At 36.5% G+C, this 12,095-nt stretch overlaps 1 protein-coding gene across 2 annotated transcripts in view; it reads left to right on the top strand.

Annotated features, from left to right (window-relative positions):
• The window catches only part of LOC105468017 (dystrotelin), a 76,823-nt gene extending 65,019 nt beyond the window's left edge, over positions 1 to 11,804 (top strand). For both annotated transcript variants that reach the window (XM_011717898.3, XM_071073289.1), the window contains one exon: positions 10,273 to 11,804. In XM_011717898.3, coding sequence (XP_011716200.2) covers positions 10,273 to 10,376 — 104 coding nt within the window. In that variant the 3' untranslated portion in view covers positions 10,377 to 11,804. The remainder of the gene's footprint in view (positions 1 to 10,272) is intronic.
• Positions 11,805 to 12,095: the final 291 nt, after the last annotated feature.

Here is a 12,095-nt window from a genome sequence, read left to right as displayed (position 1 = left end):
AATAAAGTGTTGAATATATCATTTAATTCATTAAATATAATACACTGTGGAGTACACTACTGGTCATTTACTCTTGTGATTACGTGGCTGAGTGGGAGCTGTGGCTCACTGCTGCTGCCCGACTTCACAAGATAGCATGTATTGCTAGCCTGGGAAATGATCAAAATTCAAACCTCGAAGTATTATTTCCTACTAAACACATATCACTTTTGCACCATCATAAAATTAAAAAAATGGTAAGTCAATCCATCATAAGTCAGGAAGTATTTGTACACACACACACCCCGTTGATTCTTGAACAATGCAGGGATTAGGGGCTGGCCGCCTGCACAGTTGAAAATTTGCACGTAACTTTTACTCCCCAAAACTTTATTAATAGCCTACTGTTGACTGGAAGCCTTACCAATGAACATAAATGGTTAACACACATGTTATATGTCATAGGTATTATATACAGTTATAATAAAGCTAGAAAAAAGAAAATGTTTTCAAAATCATAGAAAGATAAACATATTTAAGTGGAAGTAGATCTTTATAAAGGTCTTCATCCTCATTATTTTCATGTTGAGTAGGCTGAGGAGGAGAAAAGGGAGGAGGAGGAGTTGGTCTTGCTGTCCCAGGAGTGGCAGAGGCAGAAGAAAATTCACATATAAGTGGATTTGAACCCATACGGTTCAAACCTGTATTGTTCAAGGGTCAACTATATATAAATTTCTTTCTAAGAAAGCCTAAGGTGTCTTATGTTGGAGTGCGGATCATCTACAGACTTGTGATAAAATGAAGAATAAAATACTCATGTGTTTATGCGTCAGAGGAGGACTTCTGAAAATATTTCTGAGTTGGTGTATTAGTTTGCTGGGGCTGCTATAACACAGTAACACAGATTCAGTGGCTTAAACGAACAACCAAAATATATTTTCTCACAGTCCTGGAGGCCAGAAGTCCAAGATCAGGGTGTCAGCAGTGTTGGTTTCTTCTGAGACTTCTCTCCTGAGCTTGCAGATGGCTGTCTTCCCCCATGCCTTTATATGGCCTTCCTTCTATGTATGTCTATGTCTATGTCCAAATTTTTTCTTTTTATAAGAACACCAGTTATATTGGATTAGGGCCCATCCTAGCAACCTCATTTTAACTTAATTATCTCTTTAAAGACCCTATCTCCAAATATAGTCACATTCTGAGGCACTGGGGGTTAGTCAGGGCTTCAATATATACATTTGGGGTAGGAGCGGGGCACATTTCAGCCCGTGGCTGTTGGAGGGCTATAAACTGAGTACATAATAATGTCAGCTTTACATAGAACTTGGTAGAACCAAGTCAATGAATTAATTATTTGGTGATTCTAAAATGCTCTACAGTAAATTGAATTGGAGTTATAATCTTTGTATTAACAAAAACAAGTTCAGAAAGATGCCTGAAGTATGTTCAAAAGGCAAGGGATGGGAACTCCTTGTGCCTGATTCTTAAGCTGACGCAAAATTCCACCCACTGCATTTCCATCTAAACATTTTTGGGGTCACGACGAGTATTCAAAGTAAAGTCAATATCCACTTGACTCGTTTTAGAAAAATTTCACCAAAAGTTTGCACTTTATAGAAAACTTTTTTAGTCTTTAGCGTATTAATGTTGTTTTTATTTTTTATTTTTGTTTCTCTAAATGAGCTGGAGAAAGCTGATAATTTCTACAATGTGTTGGGTCAGCACTCACAGATGTAGTGGCTGTATTGCACATTTTATTTTATTTTATTTTTTATTATACTTTAAGTTCTAGGGTGCATGTGCACAACGTGCAGGTTTGTTACATATGTATACATGTGCCATGTTGGTGTGTATTGCACATTTTAGATTGTTCGTAGGCTAGGTCTGCTACACATATTTGGAAGGCAGTTTCCCAATACTTGTGCAGTTTAATACTTAAAGCTAAAAGATTAATTCATATTCCAAGTGACCTTATTAAGAGATATATATATATATACACACACGTGTCATTATATATCATTAAAAGGAAAATTACAAAAAGATGAAGTATACTTCTAAATTCAGTTGATGCAATAATGTATAAATATGCAATTAGCATTATCAAATCTTGTAGAAAATATTTTTAAAAGTCTCAAAATATTTCCTTAATGCTTTCACTCACAATCTCAATAGAACCATTGAGATGTTTCTGCAGGAAGTATGCTTTCTTATACAAATGTGCTTATGATATGAGCAGAATGGTACATATCTCTTTTTATTATAGTATTCTATACTTTGCAAGTACAGAAAAAAATAAAATTTCTTGAATAGTAATGCAACAAATACTAATTGTTGAGATTTAAAATTTCACTTTCACTTCTTTTATATTAGTCTTATTTCCTTGAGGCATTTAAACATGAGAAACTATATTAATCTTCATGGCTACTGTTTTGCATTATATATCACCCCTCACCCAATTATTTCTAATTATGTTTATATCATTATTCGTTTTGATATTGAATATGACCCTAATTTCAAAATTCACTTAGTCATTGGCAATGTGTATTATTAAAATACACTTTATAATTTAAACATAATCTATGCATACTTACCAGAAGTATACCAAACTTAATCAGAGCCAGAACTATGATAACCACATGGATGAAGATGTGGAAAGTGAAACAAGCAAAATCAAAGTATTTTCATTTGCCTCTATCTCTATCATGGATGCATCAGATAATGACAAGAAGTTTCTAATCATGCTACTGATCCAGGTTTTTGTTTGTTTGGGTTTTTTTTTGAGAATTGTTGGGCCAGGCGCGGTGGCTCACGCCTGTAATCCCAACACTTTGGGAGGCCAAGGCAGGTGGATCACGAGGTCAGGAGATCGAGACCATCCTGGCTGACAAGGTGAAACCCCTCTCTACTAAAAAAATACAAAAAAATTAGTCGGGCGTGGTGGCTGGAGCCTGCTCAGGAGGCTGAAGCAGGAGAATGGCGTGAACCCAGGAGGCGGAGCTTGTAGTGAGCCGAGATCATGCCACTGCACTCCAGCCTGGGCGACAGAGTGAGACGCCGTCTCAAAAAAAATAAAATAAAAAAAGAGCGAGACTATGAGAGCTTCATGAAAAAGAGAAAGTTGTGTAGAAGTTCCACAAACCTCTTTAAATTCCAAACTTGGATTGAAAATTAGTAGTGAATAATTTGCCTAAAAATTGCAGTAAAAAATAAATTTGGAAAACTGTCTGCTGTTCCTTGCCTCTGTTGTGGCAAAAAACAAACAAACAAACAAACAAACAAACAAACAAAAAAACAAAAAAGACAGTCCTCTTGTTTTACTGTATTGTTAAACTTTTTTTTTTCCATTTGATAGTAAAATTTCTTGCATGTATCTACTAAGTTATTTTTCTAGCTTCTTTTTCCATCCCTTTTTACTATTCATGTGCCACTATAGGTTTCAGTGATGAGAAGTCAAGACAGAGGTGTAGAGTGATGATATTAGGAGGGCATGGTTTGAGAACAAAGATGGTATCTTGGACTAGCATGAAAACACTTACCATAGTTTTTCCAAAAGGCTCAATGCAAAGCAAGCAGGAAAATAAATCCCATATCCCAGCTTCTCACTTTGGGGTGGAAACAATTGGACCATTCATCCAACTTTCTAACTCTTCTGGGGCATGTCCAAGGGACTGGGCTTCTGTCTAACCTGTCTCAGATTACTGACAAGACCCATCATATTCTAGATGCCTGAGAGATGCTTAAAAACAAAAGGCAGCTGGGACTATATGAAGATTTGAAGAGCCCCCGAGAATCTCTGACCAGGCTGATTGCTGAGGGTCTTCTTCTGTATGAGGCCAGTCTTGAAGACTAAGAGAGATAGTTATTTTTTCTATTGCACAGATACCAACATAAAGAGTAAAGAATAAGAAGTAACAGAGAAACATAGTTTAACAAAGAAGTAAGACAGAGCTCCAAAATGGACCCTTATGAAATAGTAATATTTGAATTACCTGACAGAGAATTCAAAATAACCGTCATAAAAATGCTCAATGAGCTCAGGAGAATAATACATAAATGAAATTGTAATTTCAACAAAGAGAGAAAATTTTAAAAGAACCAAACAATAGTCTTGGAGCTGCAGAATATAATAACTGAACTAAAAATTTCAGTAGAAGTGTTCAACAGCAGACTAGATCAAGCAGAAAAATCAGCAAACCCAAAGACAGACCATTTGAAATTATCCGATGAGAGGGGAAAAAAGAAGAAAGAGTGATGAAGGTTTAAGGGACATATAGAATGCTATTAAGCTGACCAATATTTGTAATATGGGAGTTGTAGAAGCAGAGGAGAAAGAAAGGGTCAGAAAGCTTATTCAAATAAACAAGGGCAAAACCTTCTCAAATTTGGGAAAGAAAATGGATATCCAGATCCAAGAATCCTAACAGACCCTGAATTAGATGAACTGAAAGACTTCAACACTGAGACACATTATAATCAAATTATCAAAAGTCAAACACAAAAGAGAATTTTGAAAGTGGCAAGAGAAAAGTGACTTACCATGTAGAAAGAAACCCTTACAAGATTATAACAGTTTTTACTTCAGAAACCTCACAGATATGGGATAATATATTCAAAGTGCTGAAAGAAGAAATAGACTATCAATCAAAAATACTATATCCAAAAACTAATTAGTAAAGGTAAATATATACAGGCAAATACAGAATACTATAATATGAAAGCAGTGGTATTTAAATAATTTTAATATAAAAGTTAAAAGACTCAAGTATTAAAAATAACATTAAAATATGTTAATTAATATACAATACAAAAATATGTAAATTGTGATGTCAATAACAAAATGGGGGCTGGATGTGGTGGCTCATATCTGTAATCCCAGCACTTTAAGAGGCTGAGTCAGGGAATTGTTTGAAGCTAGTAGTTCAAGACCAGCCTGAGAAACGTAGTGAGACCACATCTTTATAAAAAAATTGTTGTAAAGATGTGTGTGTGGTGATGCACGCCTATAGTCATATCTACTTAGGAGGCTGAGGAGGGAGGATCACTTGAGCCTTGGTGTTTGAGGTTACAATGAGCTAATCACACCACTGTACTCCATTCTGGGCAAGACAACAAGATCCCATCTCTAAAATGAAAAAAACAACAACAAAACAGTGAACAAAACAAAAACAAACCAACCAAAAAGAAAAGTGTATGGGGATGGCTGGGTGAGGTGGCTCACGCCTGTAATCTCAGCACTTTGGGAGGCCTAGGTGGGCGGATCACCTGAGATTGGGAGTTCAAGACCAGCCTGACCAACATGTAGAAACCCTGTCTCTACTAAAAATACAAAATTAGCCAGGCATCATGGTATGCGCCTGTAATCCCAGCTACTCAGGAGGCTGACGCAGGAGAATCCCTTGAACCCAGGAGGCGGAGGTTGCAGTGAGCCAAGATCATGCCATTGCACTCCAGCCTGGGCAATAAGAGTGAAACTCCATCCCCCCCCAAAAAAAAAAAAAAAAAAAAAAGACTATTTAGAAAAGTGTATGGGGACTAAAAGTGAAAACTTTTTGAATGTAATTGAAGTGAAGTTATTATCAGCTAAAATAGGCTGTTATTACTGTAAGATGTTTTATATAAGCCTCATAGTAAGTGCAAATATAATAGCTGTCAAAGACGCACAAAAGAAAAAAATGAATTAAATAATATTAAAAAAATGAAGACAGCAAACTAGGAGAAGAGGGGCAATACAACTAAAAGACAGACAAAAAGCAACTCTAAAAATGGCAAAATTGTCCTCCCCTATCAATAATTATTAAATATAAATGGATTAAAGCCTCCAATCAAAAGATATACATACAGTTGCTGAATGGATTGAAGAAAACGACCCAACTATATGCTGTCTACAAAAGACTCACTTCAGATTTAAGGACACAAAGGCCGAAAATGAAGGTATGGGAAAAGATATTTTATGTAAATGGTATTCAAAAAATGGCCGGGATGGCTATAGTTGTATGAGACAATATAGACTTTAGGTCAAAAACTCACACAAGTGACAAAGGAGTCATTATAAAATGATAAAAGGGTCAATTTACCCAGAAGATACAATAATTATAATAATATATACACCAAACATCAGAGCACCTAAATATGTAAGCAATCATTGACATAACAGAAGGGAGAAATAGATGGTGATATAATAATAGTAGGGGACTTCAATAACCCACTTTCAATAATAAAGAGAACCTCCAGACAGAAAATCAACAAGGAAATAGTAGACTTGAACAACACAGTAAACCAAATAGACCTGAGAGACATATAAAGACTATTTCACCTAATAGTGCAGAATATACATTCTTCTCCAGCAAACATGGAACATTTTCTGGGATAGATCATATGTTAATCCATAAAACAAGTCTTATCAAATTTAAGAAGATTGAAATCATACCAAATATCTTTTCCAACCACAGTGAAATAAAACTAGAAATTAATAGTAGAAGAAAACTTAAAAATGTATACAGATGTTGAAACTACACAACACATTCTTGAACAATCAATGGGTCAAAGAAGAAATCAATGGCCAGGTGTAGAGGCTCGTACCTATAATCCTAGTGCTTTTGGAGGCTGAAGTGGGGAGACCAATTGAAGCCAGGAGTTTGAGATCAGCCTGAGCAACTTGTCAAGACCCCATCTCTACAAAAAAAACACCACATTTGTTTAATTAGCTGGATGTATTGGTACATGCCTGCAGTCCCAGCTAACTCGAGAGGCTGAAGCAGGAGGATGGCTTGAGCCTGGAAGATCAAGGCTGCAGTGAGCTGTGATTGCACCACTGCACTGCAGCCTGGGTGACAGAGCAAGACCCTATCTCAAAGAAAAAGAAAATTTAGTTGGGCATGTTGAAACATGCCTATAATTCTAGCTACTCAAGAGACTGAGACAAGAGAATCACTTGAGCTCAGGAGTTCAAAGTTACAGTGAACTAGGTTCACACCATTGCACTCCAGCCTAGGCAACAGAGCAAGACTCTGTCTAAAAAAAAAAAAAAAAAAAAAAAAAAAAAAAAAAAATTCACACAATCATCACAATAGATACAGGAAAAAAGCATTTTACAGAATTCAATATACTCTCATGAGAAACTCTCAACAAACTAGGAATAGAAGGAAACTACCTCAACATAATAAAGTCCAAATATAAAAAGCCCACAGCTAACATCATATTCCTTTTTCTTAAAGATGAAAAGCTGAAGTTTTTTTCTTTAAGATCAGGAACAAAGCAAGGATGCCTATTTTTACTGCATGTATTCAACATAGTACTGGAAGTCCTAGCCAGAGTAATTAGACAAGAAAAAGAAAGAAAAGGCATCCCAATCAGAAAGGAACAAGTAAAACAGTCTTTATTTGCATATGCTATGATCTTATATGTACAAGAGCATGGTTAAGGGTGGGGAGCATGAGGTTTATTCCTGTTCCCTTCTTCCCCATCTAGAGCCATCACTCAAAAGTATTAAGTAATCAGAGATTAAAGCTTCAAATTTAGCAAATTCTAAGGAAATGACCAAGCTCAGGAGAGCACATTATTTGTATCTCATTTGTTTATAAGGTAATCTCAAATGTTGCCTGGGAATCCTAGAAGTGTTTACTGGAATAGTAATGGATACACAGTTGACCCTTGAACAAGTAAAAGTTAGGGGCACTGGTCCTCCATGCTGCCAAAAATCAGCATGTAACTTTTGACTCCTCTAAAACTTACCTACTAATAGCCTACTGTTGAACAGAAGAAGCCTTACCAGTAAAGTAAACAGTTGATTGACAAGTATTTTGTATGTTATTTGTATCGGATATTGCATTCTGACAATAAAGTAAGCTAGAGAAAAGAAAATGTTATTAATGAAATCATAAGGAAGAGAAAATATATTTACTATTCATTATCTTCATGTTGAGTAGGCTGAAAAGAAGGAGTTAGAGGAGAGGTTGCTCTTGCTTTCTCAGGTGTGGCAGAGGTGGAAGAAAATCCACAAATTAATGGACTCACACAGTTCAAGTTGTTCGAGGATTAACTATATTCATTGCTTCATAGATAGATAGATAGATAGATAGATAGATAGATAGATAGACAGATATACACAGAAGTAATTAATGGGAAAAGATAGATTTCCAGCATTTAAGCTCCATGAAGGCAGAAAAAAAGTCTAGTTGGTTCACCATTCAATCACTAACTCATTCATTCAACAACAATTAATCAAGCATTTGTTATGTGCCGAGCACTGTGCTTGGCACTGGGCATTTATTTTGAAGTGGGGTATGTTTCTATTTTTAAAAAGTTCTGGCATTGTGTGGAGAGTGACTTAGAGAAAGGCAAGGGGTAAGCAAAGAGACCAGGTAAAAGCCTACTGTAGTCTAGCCAAGAGATGACGGTGTTGCCCTGAATGAGTGGTGATACACTTACTGCAATGGGGAAAACTGTTATGCGGTTGGCAAATCAAGAGTTCTGTTTTGAACATATTGTGAATTGCCTGAGAAACATCCAAATGAAGACATCACAGAGGCAATCAACAGAGTCTGGAGCTCAAAGGAAAGGTCTTAGTACAGAGTAGCTATTCAATACATATTGGCTTGCTTAATTAATTATCGTAAATAAGATATGGGCTCAGTATTTCAGTTGCCCAGAAGAGTGAACATAGACTGAAAACCTAATACTTTTTCATTTCTACGTCTATCATTCTTGTAGTCTACTCTCACATCCCTGATTTACTCGAAGACTAGATAGACTTCTAATTACATTTAAGTGAATTATTTTGTCATTGTGATTTTCTCTGGACAGCCAATTTCACAAGTATTCCATCTAGCATCTCATTAGGTCTCTACCTATGTGCTATATTAATTCAGTCCTTACATTTATTTAATTTCAAGTATATGCCAAGCAACATGCTAGGTGTTAGGTGCATATCTTTGGCTATTTTTAGTATTTCGAGGGACTAGAGCTGAAAAAGAAAACAACGAATAACAATAAGAAAAATGACAGTATGTGAGATTGATTATGGCTTTCCTATTTATTTATTGCTGTATTTTAAATTTTTATCACTGTGGCCCGAGAAACAATGTCTTAAAATAAGTTTGCCTCTGGACAAACTCTGGAGTGGTATTGGAGGATAAGTGGGATAAAAAAATGCATGAACCTTCTAGCCTTATGTTCAATAAAAAACAGCACAGATGGACCCACAATATAATTATGTAGCTAAAAAGTAAACAACTAATGAAATAAATCTTCCCATGTTTTCATTTCCTGTGAGCTTATTTTTATTAATTACACAAATAATGTAATATTGCATGTTTATTGTAAATTAAAATGCAAAGTGCACAGATTTTTTAAAAAATGAATTCCTCATCATGCTCTTCCCTCTCTCCTACCTGTTTTTCAGAGGTAACCACTATTAACAGTTTAGTGAGTTTCCTTCAAACTGTTTTCTATGCACATATGTATGTCTCTACTTTTTCAACATAAGTGATATCGTATTATGCTTTTGCTTTCTTCTTAGACATTGAGCATGTCATTTTTTAAAACGCTGCATAATATACCAGGGTACAAATGCACTGTAATTTATTTATTGGTGTATAATTAAGTTGCTTCCAATTTTTATCACAAAAATACTTTGGTGTGTATCCTTATAACATGTATCTTTATGCGCAAGTGTAAATATGTTTGTAAGATCAATTCCTAAAAACAGAACTCTTTAAGTTAAAGATGATGCATATCAAAATTTTAGTTGATACCTGCCAAATCATAGATCTTTCTACACCACAATCTCTATTATGACAGACCACAGGGGCCACTCAAACCATTAATCAATCAGGTAACTATAGAGCACTGCTTCTCAAAATGTGGTGTCCGGACTAGCCGCATCAATATTACCTGGGAACTTAACAATAAATATAAATGCTCAGGCTCCGTCCCACCTGAACAGAATCTGAACTCTGTAGGTGAGATCCAGCAATCTGTTTTAACACTCTCCAGGTGATTTTTATATACACCAGAGTTTTGGAGCCACTGCTCAATAGTGGGCTTTCTGGCAACTCCAATTTGTGCAAGGAGCTGTGGGAAAGTGCTTCTTAAGAACTTATTCCTGGCTGAATTCGTAGTAATGATCATGGTAAATAATAGCCATCTTATTTGCTAGCTAACTTAAGGGCATTGTCCTCAAGAACTGAGGGAAAAATGGATTCTGTTTCTTCTCCGTGTGAGAGCTTTATCAAGATCTTCATGAGAACCTGCAGGTATGTTCCTCTAAAAGACTCTTCTGTTTGTTGATTTCAGGCCCAGAGTCTTCAGTAAACATGGACCTGTACAGTGGAGCTCAGCAAGTGTGCAGGGCCTTCTCTGCCCTTGTTGATCAAATCACCTTGCCCAATTTGAAGTGAAATGGAGTCCAGGCTCAAAGGCTTCTTGGTGTGATGACAAAATGCAGTTGCACAACTGTATTAAAAGAATTAAGACTTCTACCTTTCTTTTAATAGTTTGGTGTGAACTATGAAGAAAGCAAGTTTTGTTTTTTGATCTCCCTCCCTACTTACGTATCTTAGTTCTGCAGTTCAGAGTAAAGGCTGGGGGTTAGGGGGGCGAGTAGAGGATGAAGAAGGAAGGAGTAAATGGCAGAGTCAGATCTCTGCATGAAGGGCCATTCTTACTGTGAATACCTCCGGAGTAACATTCAAATGTGTGACCTACATGGATGCATGCAACAGTCTTCCTCAAGTATCATGTAAATTACTGAATCGATGGCCTAATTTTCTATCTTGATGTTTCAGCTAGAGAATAGGCTTAGCAAATAGATACACACACACACACACACACACACACAACTGAGTGCATGTAAAACTGGTAACATTTAGACCTAAAACCATAAAAACCCTAGAGGAAAACCTAGGCAATACCATTCAGGACGTAGGCATGGGCAAGGACTTCATGTCTAAAACACCAAAAGTAACAGCAACAAAAGCCAAAATTGACAAATGGGATCTAATTAAACTAAAGAGCTTCTGTACAGCAAAAGAAACTACCATCAGAGTGAACAGGAAACCTACACAATGGGAGAAAATTTTTGCAATCTACTCATCTGACAAAGGGCTAATATCCAGAACCTTCAAATAACTCAAACAAATTTACAAGAAAAAAAACAACCCCATCAAAAAGTGGACAAAGGATATGAACAGACACTTCTCAAAAGAAGACATTTATGCATCCAACAGACACATGAAAAAATGCTCATCATCACTCACCATCAGAGAAATGCAACTCAAAACCACAATGAGATACCATCTCACACCAGTTAGAATGACAATCATTAAAAAGTCAGGAAACAACAGGTGCTGGAGAAGATGTGGAGAAATAGGAACACTTTTACACTGTTGGTGGGACTGTAAACTAGTTCAACCATTGTGGAAGACAGTGTGGTGATTCCTCAAGGATCTAGAACTAGAAATACCATTTGACCCAGCCATCCCATTACTGGGTATATACCCAAAGGATTATAAATCATGCTGCTATGAAGACACATGCACACGTATGTTTATTGCAGCACTATTCACAATAGCAAAGACTTGAAACCAACCCAAATGTCCATCAATGACAGACTGGATTAAGAAAATGTGGCATATATATACCATGGAATACTATGCCGCCATAAAAAAGGATGACTTTGTGTCCTTTGTAGGGACATGGATGCAGCTGTCAACCATCATTCTCAGCAAACTATTGCAAGAACAGAAAACCAAACACCACATGTTCTCACTTGTAGGTGGGAATTGAACAATGAGATCACTTGGACACAGGAAGGGGAACATCACCCACTGGGGCCTGTTGGGGGGTGGGGGGAGGGGGGAGGGGGGAGGGATAGCATTAGGAGATATACCTAATGTAAATGATGAGTTAATGGGTGCAGCACACCAACTTGGCAGATGTATACATATGTAACAAACCTGCACGTTGTGCACATGTACCCTAGAACATAAAGTATAATAATAAAAAAAAAACTGGTAACATTTGAATAAATTTGGATTATACCACTATCAGTTTCCTACTTGTAATGTTGTACCATAGTTATGCAGATGTTCCCACTGGGGAAACTAGATGAAGATCAT

Source organism: Macaca nemestrina, chromosome 11 (genome assembly GCF_043159975.1).
Source record: "Macaca nemestrina isolate mMacNem1 chromosome 11, mMacNem.hap1, whole genome shotgun sequence".
Lineage (NCBI taxonomy): Eukaryota > Metazoa > Chordata > Mammalia > Primates > Cercopithecidae > Macaca > Macaca nemestrina.
This window is presented reverse-complemented; position numbering and strand designations above follow the sequence as displayed.